The following is a 19,592-nucleotide window of genomic DNA, read 5'->3' on the forward strand; positions in this document are numbered from 1 at the left end:
GCGTGGAGCAGTTTCAAATAAAGGCGACGGGTGAACTGGCCGTCAAGTCTTGGGTCTGCGAGGTCATCGTCCTGCGTTCTGTGTTAAAAATGTGGCGGGTGAAAAAACTGAACCTTAGCCTGTCGCCTTCCTCGCAACCGGTGAGCGGGAGAGCCTCCTGGAGAGAGACTGCTGGGTCGAGCCTGGGGTCGGAGGTGGTGGGGTGGGGGGGCCTGTGGAGTGTTCTGTTGATCCTGCCGCTTCCGCGCGCCTGGAGTAGGAGTCTCTTATTGACCTGTGAGCTTCTTAGGGAGGGAGAAAGGGCGGGCTGGCAGACAGAGCCCAGGCTTGCTCACACTTTCCGTTCTTTCTTTCTCAGGGAATACCAGCTATGAGAACTCCTCTCCAAGAACTTAACCTGCAGCCCGGTGCCCTCACCAACTCTGGAAAAGGGCCCCCGATAAGCTACTCGCTGACCCCATCACTGTGCAAACTGGGGCTGCAGGTGAGATTCGCCTAGCCATCTTCTCAACTGGGCTCTTTGCCGAGGCGGAGAGCTCAGAGGAACAGAGGGCCAGAGCTGGAACGTAATTAATAACGATAATGAAGTCTTCTACCTCAGTGACATCCATTTACAGCTATTCAGGCCAACAGAGAGGTGCCCTAGGGTGGTTAAAGAAAATCCACTGAGAACATGCACCTCTATTTAGCTGCTAGATTTTATCACCTCCTCCCCTGTTCAATCTACCGAACTACATAGAAATACTACCACTTTGATTAGTAGTCTCCCTCTAACATGGGCTCCTGCAGAGGTCAGACAGCTGCCAGAGTGAGGCAATAGCCCTCCATCCTATTTTTTCTCTTTCTGATAATGAGAACTATATAGTTTACCATATGTTCCTTCTTGCTCTGGCTACTGGAAAGCTCAGGGTCAAATTTGATCATCAGGTGTAGATAGCTACTGTTACTCCTTGAAATAGGAAGATTTGCTTCCCTTTTTTTGACCATGATTTTGTATTTCATTAACCTGATCAATTGACCAATTGATCTCTGTTCTTTTTCATGAAGTCTGAATTATTTTTGGAAGGAGATGGGATATAAATAAAGTAGGTTAGAGGAGGAAAGAAGAATATATAAAGACAGATGGTAGCCTGAGTACATATGTATGAAGGTAGCAGTCTTTCTTGAAAAACTCTTAACACCTACTGTCTAATAGAATTTTCTGGGATGATGGAAATATTTGATTATTTGTGCTATCCAGTGTGGTAGCTATTAATTACGTGACTGTTGAGCACTTGAAAGGTAGCTAATGTGACTGAGAAACTAAATTTTTAGTTGTATTTAATTTTAATTTAAATAGCTACATGTGGGTAGTGGCTACTATTAATATATTAGCCAGTATAGCTTAGGTAGAAAAGAAATAAGTACTAAGTGGGAAGTGATCTTCATAGAGCGTATAGAATTTAACCATAGTCATTTGATCACAGTAGGAATTTAGGATTCTCTCCTCCTAATTAGAGGGCTTGCTACCTGCTGATATAGTTGGAAAAGAGTTTCTTTGCTATTTAAAATTTTGATTATTTATATAGTGTACATTGTTTGAAACATTTGCACAATATATAAATAATAAGAAAAAATATGTTTCTGTTATCTTAGATAACTACCATAACATATTTGAAAATCCTTTCTTGCATCTCTTTATGTGTGTCTGTTTGTATATGTTGATACATACACACATCCATAGTAGATTATTATACTTTTTTGTCAAGGCATTTTTTTTCCTTTTTTGCTCTCTGTCATTTTTGTTGCTTAGCTTCACTTTTCCTCTGATTTGCCCTTCCTCTGGAATTAATCCCTCCTACACTTGTCCTGCTCGTCCCAAGTAACCAATTCATTTTAACATCCTGTTATGTATCCTTTCATATTTTTTCTGTGTTCTTTTAATAATAACATGCAAACATACAAAATTATTAATCAATCACAATATATAGTCAATTCTTATGAGTAATTATGTTCTATAAAGTCTCTGTGAACACTTAATTAGCAAATACTGAACTGATGCTCCTAGGGAAAACACAGGGTTATGTTCCTGCTGACTTCTGATCAAACATTTGCGTTAACCAATCAATACATAACCTTATTTTATGTGTGTTTATGTTTTAAAACACTTTATCTAATATATATTGTCGATTCATTAACATTGCACTCATGCCTGAATAAAGCTTATGTAATGCACATAAAGCACATCACTGCTTTCTTGCACTTAGCACTTGAGCACTATGTTTGGGGGCCATTTAAAGCAGCAAAATCACCAACAGAAAGCACAGAAATGCGAAAACCCTGGCACTAAATAGATTATGAAAAGCAGTATGACAGCTAAAGTAAGAGGCAGAATGTCACCTTGTTCTCTTTCAGCTGGGAATGTGTGTTTCAGGTGATTCATATTTTTCGCCACTCTGCATGTCCACAGATGATCAAAAGTGCTGCAAATATTGATTTTGGGGTTACAAATAAATTTTAGTGAGTATGCAATTTCACAAATACTGAATGCATAAAAAATGAGGATCGACTGTTTATATTTCTCTGTATGTTGCTTTTTTCATTCAACAATGTGGTGCAAATCCCTCCAAGTCAAAAAAGCACAAAAATGTGAAAACTATGACATAAAGAGTTGATGTGGAACTAATCCATGAGATACTATGGTATGCATGAATCATAATTCATAAATGGTTATTTGTTTCATTTTTTTTGCTTCTATAAACTTAACATAAATATCTTTATGCATATATTAGGTACTGATACTTTTATTTTAATGAGATACGTTTTCAGGAATAGCATTGTTGGGTTGAAGGAAAGATGTTTTTCATTGTAAGAAATTTTGCTAGATTACTATCTGAAATAGTTATTTCTCCAGTATTGTATAAGGATATCCATTTCCCCACATCACTTCTTGTGGTAGTTATTAGAGATCTTTAAAATTTCAGCCAGTCTGATGTGGAATCCCATTGTTATTTTAACTTGCATTTTCTTGACTACCATTGAGTGTATCTTTCTTTATATGTGTGTTGGTTATTTGGATTTGCTCTTTTGTGAAATGCTTATTTTATGTTATTTGCTCATTTTTTTATTGGGTTGTTACCCTTTTTAGTCATTTTATAAGTGTTCTTTGTATATTATAGTCATCCTTTGTCATGCTTTCTAGCTAGTTTATAATTTTCTTTTTTTTATCTTTAATTCAGGGGTTATTTAGGAGTGGTTCCTAATTTCCAAGTGCTTAAAAACCTTTTTCTGTCACTTTTTAAATTTATTTCCTTGCATTATGATCAGATTATAATTTATTTTCTTTGTAGCCAACTATAGGAGGAATTTTTCTAAGTGTTCCATGAACATATGAAAAAAAAGCATATTTACTGCTCAAAGGATGTCAGATTCTATATATACCCATCAACAGATAGTTAATTACTCTGTCCTTGCATGTTTTTCAGTCTGCCATATCTATTGAATTTTGAGAGAGGTGTTTTAAAGTGATTTTTTAAAAAATTTGTGGTAATGTACTCATAACATAAAATCTACTATCTTAACCATTTTTAAATGCACAGTTCGGTAGTGTTAAGTATATTCACATTGTTGTACAGCCATTCTCTAGAACTCTTTCCATCTTTCAAAACTAAAACTATACTCATTAAACAACTTCCTATTTTCCCCTAACCGAGCCCCTGGCAACCACCTTTCAACTTTCTGTCTCTATGAATTTTACTAGTCCAGGAACCTCATGAAAGGAATCATACAGCATTTGTTCTTTTGTGACTGGCTTCTTTCACTCAGCATAATGTCTTCAAGACTCATTCATGTTGTAGCATGTGTCAGAATTTCCTTCCTTTTCAAGGCTGAAGAATATTCCACTGTATGTATACATCATATTTTGTTTATCTATTCATCTGTCAAAGGACACTTGGGTTGCTTCTGCCTTTTGGCTATTCTGAATAATGCTGTAGTGCAGGTAGGTGTACAAATATCTCTTTTGGACCCTACTTTCAATTCTTTTGGGTGTATTTTGAAGAACTGCCATACTGTTTTCATAGCAGTTGTGCCATTTTACATGCCAACCAACAGTGCATAAGGCTTCCAATTTCTTCACACCCTCACCAACACTTATTATTTTCTGTTTTGGATTTTTTTTTTTTTTTTGATAGTGACCATCTCCTAATGGGTGTGAGATGCTATCTCATTGTATTTTGTATTTGCATTTTCTTAAATATTAGTGATGTTGAGCATCTTTTCATGTGCTTATTGGTCATTCGTATATTTTCTTTGGAGAAAATGTCTCTTAAAATACTTTGCCTGTTTTTAAGTTGGGTTATTTATTTTTTTGTTGTTGAGTTGTAGGAATTTTTTTTTTTAATATATTCTGGATATTAATCCCTTATCAGTTTTATGATTTGCCAATATTTTCTCCTTAAGAGATTGTTTTAAAGGAATAAATAGGAAGTTGAGAAATACAGCAAAAACTTTCAGGTGCACTTTTATATTTAAAAATCTTTGGTTTGTATATTTAGCTCCTAGGTCATTTAGTGCAGATTGATTTATGTTTTTTATATCATCTATCTTCAATTTTGTCTTTTATCATAATAGTGCTATAACCTTACATCCTACCTTGTTTGATATTAATATTGCTTCCTCTGCTCTCTTTGTTTGCTTTTGCCTGGTATTTCTTTGCAATCCCCTTTATTTTCTACTTTTCCTTTAGCACTTTGAAAGAAAAACTTCTAAAAATTGAAATAAAGTACATGAAAGTACGTAAAACATACAGCTTAACAAACTTGTATAAAGGGCACATCATTGTAACCAATATTCAGGTCAGTAAATAGGACATTGCCAGGATATCAGAAATCCTTTTTAGTTCAATATTGTGTTTTAAAGTTTCATTCACCTTTGTAAATGAGAAATTTCATGTAAGTCTGATTCTTTTTTTTTTTTTTTTTTTAAATAATTGGTCATTCTATCTAAAGCTTCAAAAATAGTCTTGTCTTCCTTGTAATTCAGAAATGTTTTCTTTTCTTTTTTCTTGTTAAGCGTGCTTGAAACCTGATGAGCCATTTCAATCTGCAAACTCAGGTCTTTCTTAGAGAGACTTTCTTCTAATGTTTGTTAATCAGTGCCTCACCTGTATGTATTCTTTTTTCTTCTGGAACTTGTTTTAGTCACATGTTAGGTTTATTGGATTTATCTTCCACCTTTCTTAGTTTTTCTCTCAGATTTACATTTCTTTGCTTCAAGATATTTCTTCCATTTGATTGTCCAGACCAGTAATTCCAGTCTCAACTCTGACCATCCTTTTTCAATTAATTTTACTGAAATTTTTTGTTTAAAAGTAATATTTATTATTTGCAGAAAGTCTGTGTGTGTGTGTGTGTTACTCGGATCCTTTTACATAGTTCAAATTATCATCTGTTTCTTCCATCAGTTGTGTTTTGTTAGGATTTACCTTTTCTGTCTTAGGGTTTGTCTTTTCTCTGGCTAATAGATCCACTTAAGGACATTCATATTTTCCTTTTCTTGTTCATTGAGTCTCACGACCAGCCACCCTGCATGTGGTGGAAGGTGCAGTGGTCTTTGTCCCTGGGGACCAGCAGTAGGAAGGTTGTGAGTCTCTTATCAGAGCACCAGGAGGAAATCTCTCCACTCTTTATTCTCTTCTGCTATGAGACGTAGAGCTCTTCAGATCCCAAGGATTGAATCCATTCAACCCATATATTCAGGACACCCTGCACTCTTGGGGTCAGGGAGACGAGGTCACTGACACAGGTTGATGTTGCCCTCTCTCCGTAGGATCTGTGGATCTCTGGGCCAAGTGCTTTCTAACTGTTTCCCAATAAATCTTTTACCAACTCTAGATTCTGACAGCTTGAGCCTAGGGATCCCTCCTACCTATTCCCCCCTAGAAGTGGATTGGAGTTAGAATCGGAGAGGAGTGGGGTCGCTTTCAAGCTATCACCTCCCTGTGATATAGATAAATTATCTCAGCTTTGTTTATACTGTAAGCTGGTTCACTTGGAAAGACCCAAAATGGCTTCCCAGTTTTTCTTTCTCTGCTCTTGGGTCTCTGTAGTGAGCAGCATGGCTTAGCCAAGTTCTTACCTAAGCAGACGTAATGAGAACTCTTTTCTTTTTTTGAGTTCAGACGGTATCCTGCACCCATAATTGTGTGTTGGGAACCAGCATGGACTGCCTTAGTCAACTTCTTTTGTTTCCTTTGGCAGGAAGACAGCAACAACTCGTCTCCACTGGATGTTGAAAATGCTAAGATGACAGACTCCCCATCAGAACAGTTCAGCCATCCATCAAAGTGGCTAGAAGCTTGTCAACATGAATCAGATGATCAGCCCCTAAATCTGATTCCCCAAACCAACTCTGCTCCCAAAACGTTTGGGGAAGCAGGAGACCCACTGAACAACAATGTGATTAAAACTGGGCTCTGTGTACCCTCCCCAGGAGGGCTGCAGCAAGACATTACACTTGAGGCCCATTTAGATACTATGGCAGCGACAAACAGTTTTCCTCCAGATGAGCCTCTGAGGCCAGGAGATCTGCTGAGACAGGGGGTGGCAGTCTGCGTTGAAGACAGCCTTGCAGTTGTTCCCGCTATACCTGAGAAACCTACGTTTCAGAATCCTCCGTCCCATCTCTTGGACTATCCACCAAATCCCTGTTCTGAGCAACACCTACACTGCTCCAAGGAAAGCCCGAGAGATGATAGGACTGAGGCTGTGCCCGAGGACTTAGTCTCTTCTGAAAGGAATGCCTTCTCGCATTCCTCCATGCTCTGTCTTTCCCCTTCACCTGCCTTAGTAGCAGAGTTCCCTGTCAGTCACGTGGCCCCAGGGGAGGCCACTGTAGAGCACAGAGCTATAGAGGAAAGAGAAATGAGCTTCCCCACACTCATTGAGGAGGCTGAAGTGAGAGATCAAGCACTTGTCTCAAATGTGGAAGATATTCCATCCTCTTGCCTGACCCCGAATCCAGGAGAAATGGAATCCCAGGCAGCTCCAGGCCCAGCCGTAGAAGATGCTGGTAGGATTCTCATCTCGGATACAGGGCCTTGGATGTCCCCGCTGACCTGGCTGGAAAAAGGTGTAAATACCTCGGTCATGCTAGAAAATCTCCGCCAGAGCTTATCCCTTCCCTCTGTGCTTCGGGATGCCACAACTGGCACTACCCCTCTCTCTACTTGCTCAGTGGGGACTTGGCTTACTCCCCCGGCACCACAGGAAAAGAGTTCGAACACATCCCAGGCAGGCCTCGAGGGCACCAAAGACGGTACTTCTGGAAGGGAGCATCTCCTATGGGGGTAAGTGTCCCTATATCCTGTGCCTCCTGGGCTCCATTAACCTGGACCTGCCACTTCCATCTTTTGCCCTGTCTTTTTTCTCCTCATGTTCTCTTCCTGCTGCAGCCATCCTCCAGATCTGACTGCCTTATCGCGACATGACCTGGAAGATAACCTGATGAACTCTCTTGTCATTCTGGAGGTTCTCTCCTGCCAGCTGCGGAACTGGAAGAGCCAGCTCACTACCCCTCACCCAGAAGTTCAAGACAGTAGCACACAGATTGACTCCTCTCCCAATGGGGTAAGAAAGTTATTCCCAAAGCGTGGAAAAGTCCAGTGGGCCCTTTTCCTCAGAATTTAAGCTGATAAGCTGCCAGCGGGCAAAGAAGACTCCTTAACCACAGGTTCATTCTTAGAATATATGTAAAAGTTGTGAATCTGGAAAATCCTTTAAAGCTGTGGGTACTCACTATACTCCTGGGGTACGTCAAGACTTTGCAAGGGAATGCAAGCAAAGAAAGCTTTAAAGGAATCGGTTTCTAGATCTTCATCTTCCAAATGTACTCTACTAATTGTTTTTTATTTCCTGCTTCCCCATTCGCAATTGCCCTTGCCCACGTCATTGAAGAAGAGCATATTTACTATCTATCCTGAATCTTCCATTGTCAAGGGATAACAATCAAGTGACGATAGAAAATATTTGTGTACATGCTGAGAAAGTGAATGACTGCAATGATCACGTAACACATCATTTTTGCATGCTTTCAACAAAATTGAAGGAAGGCTTTAATTATAATAGTGGATCATCAAACATTTTTAATAAAAGTTCACTATCAGATTTTTGGCATATATCTACAAATGAGCTTCTACAATTGAGTGACATGCCCTTCTTCCCTTCTTTCATTCCTACTTATTCTCATTATTTATGTGAAGATTTCTCAGTGCTTACATCTAGAAGGATGGAAAATAGAATTGTTCCTGAACCATGTCTTAGTGTAGGAATTATAGTAATCCACAGACATATGACTAATAAGGGGAGGGATGATCCATCTATTTCATTAATAGATGATTATCAAAATTTTACTAGGTGTGTTTGTGATTTTATTAAAATTATAATATTACAATGATTAGTATACAACTGATGAAAATATTTCTTCATCCACAAAAACGTTTTTTTTTACTTAAAAGCATATGGTCAGAGGAATTTTAAAAATTTTAATTTAAATATAGATGAACTTTTGTTGTTGAAGATACATTGATTAATAACAAACTTTCAAGTAGAAAAATATATTACATTATGATAAAATTCTAAAAGGAATGAAAATATAGGTTCAAGGAGAAAAAGGGATGATACAAAATTTCTGGCTGTTAAAGAAGAGCTTGTTTGTGTATTTTTTAAAGGTATAAAATAGGTATTAAATCATTAAGGTGTATGTAGTATTTATACCATTGGATATATTTGAGTGATTTCAGTTTTATCTCAAACTGTCAATATTTATAAAATGGTGGAAATTATTGTCTTTGTAACAATTTAAACAAGGGTAACAATTTTAACAATTTTTTAAAAAAGTTTTTTCTTTGTAACAATTTAAACAATTTTGAAAGTCTGAGTACTTTCAAAATTATTATAGCAGATAGGAGAGGAAAACAGTTTAAAGACCAATGTTCTAGAGGACTAGCTGTGACAACTCGGCTGAGGACGGAAGGGAATGGTGTCAGGGGAAGGAATTGAGAGCCTCCCTGTTTTGGCTGGTGAGCTTAATAGGTGGCTGCTGCTAAGCTGTTCTCCAAATGCCCAAAGACCTCCTTTGGGATGAAAATATCCTCAAAAAATGACTTTACCTTTTGCCCAAATCCTGGAAACCTTAGGCTCCTCATTCCTCTAGCTGCTCAATTTTTCTCCTGTGTTTTCTTATTATCTGTATCCTTTCCTCTTGTCCTTGATCTTGTTGCCCATCCCTGAATCGGCCTTGTACCTCCTGCCCTGAAGCTTGCCAAATCCCTCTGGAGGCCACTGAGGCAGAACCAAAGAGGGGAAATGCCAGCACCTTCAGCCATTGCCTATCACGGTGCCATGTCCTTGCCGCTCGGCTGCCTCCTAAGCTCATCACCCGCCTGACTGCCCGGCTCTGAACAGCACGTGCGCCTCGCCCGGGGCTCACGGGTGCTCCCCTACTCCGTGCTTTACTGCACGACGCAGCAGGGGAATGATGACTGCTTCGCTGGGGAGGGGGGCGATGAACTCCGAGAGCTCTGCCTCCTCAAATCCAGGCCGCTGCCAGGACAGTGACTCAGCACTCCTGCTCCAGCAGTTGGGTTTTCCCACGTGATGGCTGCCTTTTAGCAGTAATGAGGGCTCCCCACTTTTCTCTCAGAACTTTAAAGTCTGTCTATAGCTCTGCTGCCTGTGGGATCATATGTATCTACTCTACATAGCACACTAAGATTTTTTTCTGCCCCAAGATAATGAACAGTTAGAGAATAAGAAAATAAAAATGACTAATAAATATGTGAGGAGGTTACTGTTACTGATAATCAGAGAAATGCAAATTGAAACAATGAGATGCTATTTTCTTCTGACAAAATAGCAAAGAATAAAATAGATAATCTAGTAAGCCTTTTCCTATTGCTAGTAGGATATAAGTTCAATATTTTTTGAAGGCAATTTAATTTAAGTAAGACCCTTAAAGCAGTTCAAACTTTTTGACCCAGTAACTCCACTTCTAGGGATATATCCTAAAGGGGAAAAATTCTGTATAAAGATGGTAACTTTTTTTAAAATAATGAAAAAAATGTAGTAAATTAATGGTATATTATTTTACCCTAAGCTAGGATTTTCTGCAGTCATTTAAAAGTTTGAAGAGTTTTTAATAACATGGGAAAATAAGTGTACTATAAGTTCAAGGATTTTAAAGAAAGGAAATCAGAGTTCAGATAACCTCTGAGAGGTTTTGAGGCGAGGTAAAATATCAGCAGAAGTTAAAAATGGGTGGTACTCCACTCTGACAGGCCCCTCTAAAGCAGATGTCCCAGTCTTAGGCTATTCCAGGGAGGAGAGTGAATATAAATTCAAGACTAAATAACATTAGTATGATAAAATTAAGTAATAAAAGCAAGACCCCAAGTTTATGTATATATTATAATCTCAATTGTGGTTTTTCTTAAGCATTGCTGTCTTTCATCAAATCTAAGACATTATCAATGTTAAGATGCATCCCAATTTCAGTGGTGTTGACATGTAAAAAGATAAATCATCTTAGAATTCACTGAATATAATACTTTCTTTCTAAATCAGTAGTCTGCGAATCCCCTCCCCCCCAATGTTCCCCCCCACACACACACACCTGAGGGAAGTAATATACTCATCAGTAATAGCAAATCCCTCTAGCAAGGAAATCTAGTGTGGAGGTATATCAAAAGCTCTTGGGGTAGATGCTACACTGTTGGTTAAGAATCACTGCTCTAGGTGGTAAAATTAGTAATGATTTCTTTTTCTATTTTATTCAGTTTTTCATATTTCCAAAATTTTACTATAAACACATATTATTCTTATAATTAGAGGGTAAAAAGGTTATTTTAAAAGGAGAATTTTACCTACCTCTGAATTTTTTTCTGACTTGGAGCCTTGCTCCTGTTTTTCCTAGGAAAGGCTCCTGGATCTCAGAGGGTGGGACGGGGAGTGAGGTGTTGGTGGTACATGCTGCCTATGCAAAAGGAACTCTGTTTCTCTGGCTAGATAAGTAAGAAAGCTCAGTATCTTCAGGAGAGCCAAGAGATTGGCCAGGCTCTGCAGCAAGCCAGGAATGTCATGGTAAGTGCTGACTGACCTTAACCCATCACTGAGTGTCCTGTGCACATCAAGAATGGAGAATCCCGGGTGGTTAGCAGGTGGCGGTACTTAGCCGTGGGAATGAAGGGAAGTTTTCAAATCTTCGTTAAGGATATCTCCTCCCTATTGGAGCTTGACATTGGGGTCAGTGGCTTTTCTCCCCAGTGTTCCTGCTTATTTCCTGTTTAGTGACTTTATTTGATCTAGCCAGCCATCTTTCCCTTTACAGCAGTCATGGGCGCTGGTCTCTAAAGAGCTGATATCCTTGCTTCACCTGTCTCTGTTGCACTTAGAAGAAGATAAAACTACTGTGAGTCAGGAGGTAAGCAGCATGAAGATGAAGGCAGAGGCCTCTGATGGGACTGAAAGCCAAAAAGCAAAGGAACCAGACACAGCATTTGATTGTTGTCTTGTAGTCTCGGCGTGCAGAAACCTTGGTCTCCTGCTGTTTTGATGTGTTGAAGAAATTGAGAGCAAGGCTCCAGAGCCTCAAAGCAGAAAGGGAAGAGGCAAAGCTCAGAGAGGAAATGGCCCTCAGAGGCAAGGATGCGGTAAGGTGTCCGGCTTTTGTTCTTGGATTTGGGAGGTCTCTTCTTCAGGGTTCCTGCAGGAACACAAATTCACTTGAGACACAGATGGATGGCCTAAGAACTTCCTGCCCTGGGGAATAATGAACTAAACTACTGGTGTGGTGGATAGTTATGGCTTTGTGCTGTTTCCCTCCTCCGCCCACTGTGTCCTCGCAACCTTTTCCCCAAACAGGCAGAGACAGTGCTAGAGGTTTTCTGTGCACACGCCGTCCAGCGCATCAGCCAGCTGGAACAGGACCTGGGATCCATGGGGAAATTCAGAGGACTCTTGAAGGAGACCCAGACCCAACTGGTAATTTGAGGGCGTTTTCTTTCCTGAGATCCATGCTGATACACTGGAAGGATGGTCACATACCCCGACTTTGCTGTATCCAAAGGGAAGGGGGCCCCCTCCATAGGTACTCGTTCTTGTATAGGTAGGTCTTCATACTGAGCAAGAAGAGTTGGCTCAGCAGACAGCAACTCTTACTTCAGACTTGCAACAGGACTGGACATCCATGCAACTGGATGTGAGTATTCAGGGCCATCATACCGCTCCTTTACTCACAGCCAGCCCCATTAGGAGCCTTGCTTCAAGAGGGCTCGACTGACCTGCTTGCTTCCCCTGGTAGTATATAACATGGACAGCTTTGCTGAGCCGGTCTCGACAACTCATGGAGAAACTCACAGCTAAAAGTCGGCAGACCTTGCAGGAACGTGATGCCGCAATTGAGGAAAAACAGCAGGTACAACCCAGGAGTGGGGACTGCTTAGGCCTGGTTTCTTCCTCCTCCTCTACAGAAGGACTTTCTAATGAGTGGTATCATTAGTCTCTTACTCTGGACCTGTCTTCTTTCTACCCTGTGGGTTTGGAGACCAGCCAGGTCCCTTCATTGTAAGATGGCCTCGGGCCCAGTGGTTTCCCTTGCCTTTCAGCAAATTTTCTCCTGTTTCTACTTTTTCCTGAGGATCAGCCTTATTTGCTACAGTGTTGCTCCCCAGGAGCAAGGTGGTTTGCTGTTCTGTCCAGAAAGAGAAGCTGGACTAAGTCCTAGGACTCATGCTTCAGGAGGGAAACTGTCTTTTTTTCCTAGGTTTCCAGGGAGCTGGAACACGTCTCTACCCAGTTAGAGGACTGCAGAAGCCAAATAGAAAAACTGGAGTTAGAAAACAGTCGCCTAGCAACAGGTGTGTATGCATGCTTGCAAGCAAGCAGTTGTGCTCTGCTGAGACTTGGGGTGTGGTAGTAGAGCCAGAAAGTGCTCTAGAACACTTTGGAGCAGAAGTGTGGGGAGGTTCTGACTCGGTGACCACATGGTGTCATTAGGATCCTTTTGTTCTAGATCTCCGGGCTCAGCTGCAGAGTCTGGCCAGCATGCACAGTCAGCTAGAGGAGCTACGGAGTCAGCATGCCCACTGTACCCAGGACCTGGCCGTGAAGGATGAGTTGCTCTGCCAGCTTACCCAGAGCAGCGAGGAGCAGGCTACTCAGTGAGTTCCTACCAGGTGGCAGTAGGTGTCCCAGGATATAGGACCAATGGGATCTAATATAAGGTGTCTGGCAGGTGGCAAAAAGAAGAGATGGCACTAAAACACATGCAGGCAAAGCTGGAGCAACAACATGCTGTCCTGACCAAGGAGGTGCAGGACCTGAAGGAGACGCTGGAGGTAAGGAATACGGGGTAGCGGGGCTGGCAGGAGACTGTTACCTGATCGAATTGAGGAGAAGTCTGAGACTGTGCATCAGAAAAATCCTCTGTTCCCACGGCTCTAAAATTTCCCATTTAGACTTATTTTTCCCCCTCCCTCTCTTGCTTTTTCCCTTCCTTCCTTCTCTTGCCTCCCCAGTTTGCAGACCAAGAGAATCAGGTTGCTCACCTGGAGCTGGGCCAGGTTGAGTGTCAGTTGAAATCCACACTGGAAGTGCTCCGAGAGCGCAGCCTGCAGTGTGAGGAACTCAAGGACACTGTAGAGAACCTGAGGTAAGATTGCTACCTTTCTGTGCTTCCCCTCTAAGTGCTTATCTTTCCCAGGAATCTTCTAGAAGCTAAAGTGTCCAAGGAGCAAATTGTGACAGGGTCCAAAAGCCTTTTATTTCCCTCCTTGAATACATCGCTGTGTGGGGATTTGGGAGAGGTGTTCAGAGAAGGTTACCTGGTCTCTGTTCCTTTCTTATTTCAGGGCTAAACTGGCCAGCACCATAGCAGAGAACCAGGAGAAAGACCTGGAGAAGACACGTCAGTATTCCCAAGAGCTAAGGGGGCTGACTGAGCAACTGCAGAGCTTGACCCTCTTCCTACAGACAAAATTAAAGGAGAAGGTAGGATGTGGGGATTCCTTCTCGTCCCTCCCTTCCAATCGTATCTTTGAACAAAGATGGTTTTAGTTCTTCCTTCCCAATCTGTATACCTCTTATCTCCTTTTCTTGCCTTACTGCATTAGTTAGAACTTTCACTACAATGTTGAAAAGGAGTGGTGAGAGGGGACATCCTCACCTTGTACCTGATCTTGGACGGAAAGCTTGGAGTTTCTCACCATTGAGTGGGATATTAGCTGTAATTTTTTTGTAGATATTCCATCAGGTTGAGGAAGTTCCCCTCTGTGCCTAGTTTGCTGAGTTTTACCAGTTGTATCTTCATTGTATAGAATGGTCTTCCTAAAACACTACTCTTGTTCCATCTCTGTGACCTTCAGTGACTCAGTTGCCTACAGGGCCTCTTCGGCCTGTCACTCAAACTTTTTTCATCTGTCTCCTACCTCCCTATTATGAACGCTTTACTCCAACTAGACTGCCTGCCTATACACTACACACATGTTCCATCTCCATTCACACCCAGACTCAGGCTTCTACCACATCCATCTCCTCTGTCTTCAGACTGGAAATACTTTTTCCTTTCCTATTAAAATACTCCCTAATTCATTTTCTTCTTTGGAATGTTCCCAAATCACGTGGACTCAGTGATCTCCTGCTATATTCCTCACGAACTGACTCTCCTTTTGCACTTATATTAGTTTTCCTTGGATGTTTGGTCTCTTCAACTAGACTGTGTTGAAAGAAAGCAGAAATTTAGTCTTGCTTCTTTGGCTTCCCTGCACTGCACACTAAACAATAAATGGTTGGTATTTTTCAGAATACAGAGTTAATTAGCTTATTCAACAGTTAAAGGTACAGCCAGGATCCTGAAATCTGGAAGTGCTTATGATCTGACCCTCCCCCAGTGTGTACTGAGCACAGGAAATGGGAAAGAATCCAGTCTTACAGGGAAGACAGACAGATGTAAACTAGTGCTCATGATAGAGGTCTGCATGGATGACCACTGTGGAAGCACAGAGAAAGGAGTAATAGTTCTAGCTTTGAGAGTTAGGATGTCTTCTCAAGGCAGCTAACCCTTGGGCAGAGCCTTGAGGCTTAGAAGTTTGTCAGGGGTAGGTATACAGGAAGACCCACCCAGCAGAGGGAACAGTATATGAAAGTCATAGAGGCACTATGTTTAATTTTTTGTAGTGTCTACCTTGTAATAAGACCTGGTGCTAGGACTACAGGTGAACAAGGCAAGGCCCAGCTCATATGGAATGTAGCAAGTTTGGGGACAGGGAAGTACCTCTTTATAATTGGAGTATGGGGCAAGGATGACAGACAAGGCTGGAGAAGTGGGCAGGAGACCAGATTTTGAAGGCTTGAACTAAAGGCAGTTATAGACGGGGTAGAGAGGAGGGGATGAATTGGATGAATTCAGTACATATTTAGGAAGTACAAGTCATAGAACCTGGTGACCAATTTGACGTAGGAGTAAGGTGGAAGAGTAAATGATCTCTAGATTTCTGGAAAGATGGTGACACTCTCTAGAACTGGGGTTGGCAAACTTTTCCTATAAAGTGAAATAAAATTAACATTTTCAACTTTGTGAGCCATGTGGTCTCGGTCTCAACTACTCAGCTTTGCTTCCATAGCTCAAGAGCAGCCACAGACAGTATGTAAATGAATGGGTGTGGCTGTTTTCCAATACAAGTTTATTTACAAAAATAGGTGGCAGCCGACATTTGAACCGCAGACCATCATTTGCTGCCCCCCTTCTCTAGGATCAGAAATACCGGGAGGAAGAGATCGTTGGTGGGTTGGGACAGGGAAAAGGGTGAGTTCAGCTTTATACCTCCTAAATTTCAGGTGAACTATGAAGCATTCTCGTAGTTTTTTCGCAGGCAGCTGAGCCTCTGGGTCTGGAGATTGGGAAAAAATTCAGTTGCGAGAGACAGATTGAAGGGTCATCCATGTAGAAATCAATATTATTGTGGAGCTCCTGAGGCAGGGCCACCTAGGGAATGGATGAGAGTGGAAAGAGGGCCAAGGATTAACCAGAAGGAGCCCAACAGTTAAGGAAGAAACTCTGGATAGAGAGAAGAAATAGCCAGAAAGGTATGAGGCCTACCTATGAAGGAGAGAGAGTCGTGTCCCAGAAGCTAAGAAAAGGAAGTTTCTAAAGAAGAACGTGGTCATCGATTATCAAATAGTTCAGGTAAAATAAGAGGTGAAACGTGTCGATTGCATTTGAAAGTAAGAATGCCATTGGTGAACCAAATAAGGAGAATTTTGGTGGACTGGTGAGGCAGAAGCCTGAGTGTGGTGGGCTGCGTGTCAATAGATGGTGGGAATTTTAGGCAAGAAATGTAGGCCCTTCCTTCCTTCCTCCCTCCCTTCCTTCTTTCCATAACTGAAGGGAAAGAGAAAAAGTAGTAGCTAAAAGGAGATTTAAAGTAGGAAAAAGTTTTTTTTTGGTTGTGGTTTTTTTTTTTTAAGTTGTTGCTTTAGTGAGAGAGAATTAAGTTCAGGAAAAGGAGCTAATGGAGAAGTTGAAGCTAGAGAAGAGAGGTAATAGAACAGCATTCCAGAGGAGATGGCTGGTCTGGTAAGTACCTGGGAGTTCAGGGAAATCACAGACCCTGAAGAGCAGCTGATTTTGTTTTCTCCTTGGCCCTTAGGCTGAGCCGGAGACCCTCCCACAAAGCACAGCCTGTGCCCAGGAACACCCGGCGCCCACCAGCAGCACGTTCTTGGGAAGCATCTTGACAGTAATGGCAGACAAAGGTTAAAGGCCCTGGCATTTCGGGGTGGAAAGATTGTGACCCTGTTGATATATTCAGCTGTTAAAGATTCCCACAGACAGACCTCTGTCTCCCTGGCTTCCGTTTTGGCAGACCCTTGACTGAGTCACAAGGGGGGCCCTCCACCATGATGGGTTTTCGTTTCAGAGCCAGAATCAGCTCCTGTGTCCTTGCTTGGAAGTGACAAGAGTGCTTTCACCCGAGTAGCTTCAGTGGTTTCCCTTCAGCCTACAGGTTAGGATGGGCTCCAGGGATCCTGCCTCATTTCTAGATCAGGGAGTGATGAGAAAGACTAAAGCAGTGAGAAGTGCTTTGCTCTAAAAACCTCAATTCTACTTGGGCTCATTATATTTCTGCCTCCTGGGACCTGTAATGTTCCGGACATTCAAATCCTATGGGTGGGGAACATGGATAAGACTTGTGGAAATGATGGCTACACAACTCCTTCCAGAGCTAAAGGGCTCTACCTCTATCTAGGACTTTCTCTTGCAGAGACCCCACGCATGGAGAAGAGCCTGGCAGAAATGAATACTATGACTCTGGAGCTTCAGAGCCTGTGTTCCCTGCTACAAGAGTCCAAAGAAGAAGCCATCCAGATTCTGCAGCGAAAGATGTGAGTGGAGTGCAGTCTTTGTGAGAGAGGTTAGCCCCTTGTGTCAAGGGCCCAGGCAGCCCCCGAGAGGACAGGAATAATGCTGAATTCTTCTCTCCCCTAGTTGTGATTTGCAGGCTCGGCTGGAGGCCCAGGAAGAACAGCATCAGGAAGCCCAGAAGGCAAAGGAAGTGGACATAGAGAAGCTGAACCAGGCCTTGTGCTTGCGTTACAAGGTGAAGGAGGGGCCTAGAAGTGGGGCGATGAATAACTGGGGCAGCTCTACTGGCCCACTGGGAGCCTTTGTCTCTCCAGGAATCTGGGTGGTGGGGATTTTCCAATCACTGCCCTAGTTTTGCCCTGGGATCAGACATTTCATGTCTGGGAATCAGCTATGGGCTGACCCAACTCCCAGGCCGACCTAGAAGTTGGGAACTCTAGCAGAACACTCTACACGGAGATGTGCCTTGCCTGACGTAGCCCTACAGGAAATGGTGTTACCAGTTGGTAGCACCTGGGTTGAGCACTAAATCCTGTCTCCTGGTAAGGGCTGCAAAGAAGCCAGCTCTCTCAGTGTCTTCTTACCTCCCATTCCCTCACAGAATGAAAAGGAGCTCCAGGAAGTGATACAGCAGCAGAATGAGAAGATTCTAGAGCAGATAGACAAGAGTGGCGAGCTCATAGTATGTTCATCATGATGTCCGGCCCTCTGCCTTCTGTGTCACTGGTAGCTAGGATCCCAAACGTGGGAATCGGATCCCCTGGTCTACCTTGTTCGCCACATGGGATAAGAAGGATGGAGAGGACCTTTGAGGACTACTGGATACCTCTCCATTCTCATCCCTAGAGCCTTAGAGAAGAGGTGACCCAGCTTACCCGCTCACTTCGGCGTGCAGAGACAGAGACTAAGGTGCTCCAAGAGACCCTGGCAAGTCAGCTGGACCCCAACTGTCAGCCCATGGCCACTAACTGGATCCAGGAGAAAGTGTGGCTCTCCCAAGAGGTGACTCAGAATTAACAGAGAGGCTGAGCAGCTGGAGGGAACCCTAGGCTGTGCCCCTACTGATCTGGACATATCTATAGGTGGACAAACTGAGAGTGATGTTCCTGGAGATGAAAAACGAGAAGGCAAACCTCACAGTCAAGTTCCAGAGCCATGTAAGAATTCCCATTCCATTCAAGGGCCATTTCTCACTGCCACTAGCAAGTGTCCTACCATATTCTCCTTGCCCCACAAGCTATGCTGTTCTTATAAGCATAGGACTTATGCAACCTATTTGCTTTCTAGAGAAACATCCTGGAGGAGAATCTTCGGCGTTCTGACAAGGAGTTAAAGAAACTAGATGACATTGTTCAACATATTTATGAGGTAAAGGAGGGAGGGAGTTGATGCAACTAAGGCACCTGATAGAAGGCCTGGCCCCAGAAGGTACTGATGAGCATTGGCTCTGGTTTCCAGCCCGTACTGAGAGCTGGGTCGACTCACTCTTGTAGGTTGCTCTGTGCCTTCCATTTCCTCCCCTCTAACTCAGTGGGTCTTTCCTGAGGCTGTGACCCTGAGCTGCCTTTTCTGCCTCTCTTTCCAGACTCTGCTGTCCATCCCAGAGGTTGTGAGGGGTTGCAAGGAGCTACAGGGGTTGCTGGACTATCTGAGCTAGGAAACTAAAAGCTGGAATCTGTTTCAACCCTTTTTACCTGCAATACTCCCTTACCCCAACACCAGGACCAACTGGCATACAGCCAAATAGGATTCATTCTATTTAAATAAAGTATATTTAATGTATTTCTTCAAGCGCAATGAATCTTGTTTCTTGGGTGAGAGGTGGGTGGATCAGGTCAGGGGCGAGGCAGCTTGGCCCTCCTGCCTGGGCACCCTGTACTTATCCCTCCCAATACATCCAGGGCCAAGGGTCACTGCCCCTCCTCCCTTCTCTGGCTTCCCCAAATATGCTGGGCACTGGACTGCTTGTTCCCTGGCTCACGGCCTGGCAGGGGAGGGGGAACAGACAAGGCTTCATTCTCTTACTTTCTCCATCCCCCTCCGGGGTAGGCCCTGGTGAATAAGGGGGGAGGACAGAGAAACTCAGTTCCTTAATTCCTCTGGACCCTCACACTTTGTTGATGCCTCTGCCCCACCTACCCCACCTGTTGTTACTGTGACTGTTAAGATGACGCTCCCTCACCAGACCAGGCTTA

The 19,592-nt window shown here is 42.7% G+C and overlaps 1 protein-coding gene across 2 annotated transcripts; it reads left to right on the forward strand.

Moving 5' to 3' along the window:
• SPAG5 (sperm associated antigen 5) lies at positions 1 to 19,566 on the forward strand. 2 transcript variants are annotated; one of them, XM_033090948.1, is made up of 24 exons: positions 1 to 140; positions 359 to 484; positions 6,240 to 7,327; positions 7,433 to 7,607; positions 11,043 to 11,117; positions 11,365 to 11,457; positions 11,552 to 11,686; positions 11,898 to 12,017; positions 12,142 to 12,234; positions 12,337 to 12,450; positions 12,799 to 12,892; positions 13,048 to 13,195; positions 13,270 to 13,372; positions 13,553 to 13,686; positions 13,886 to 14,024; positions 16,682 to 16,787; positions 16,952 to 17,038; positions 17,282 to 17,417; positions 17,521 to 17,632; positions 17,999 to 18,079; positions 18,244 to 18,399; positions 18,480 to 18,554; positions 18,685 to 18,765; positions 18,983 to 19,566. In XM_033090948.1, the coding sequence occupies exons 1-24, from the start codon at positions 90 to 92 to the stop codon at positions 19,052 to 19,054; spliced, it is 3,594 nt and encodes a 1,197-aa protein (XP_032946839.1). In that variant the 5' UTR covers positions 1 to 89; the 3' UTR covers positions 19,055 to 19,566. The 2 variants fall into 2 exon arrangements, with proteins under 2 accessions (XP_032946839.1, XP_032946841.1); XM_033090950.1 differs by having other exon boundaries at positions 17,297 to 17,417; positions 18,983 to 19,563.
• Positions 19,567 to 19,592: the final 26 nt, after the last annotated feature.

Source organism: Rhinolophus ferrumequinum, chromosome 21, assembly GCF_004115265.2.
Source record: "Rhinolophus ferrumequinum isolate MPI-CBG mRhiFer1 chromosome 21, mRhiFer1_v1.p, whole genome shotgun sequence".
In the NCBI taxonomy this organism is placed as follows: Eukaryota; Metazoa; Chordata; class Mammalia; order Chiroptera; family Rhinolophidae; genus Rhinolophus; species Rhinolophus ferrumequinum.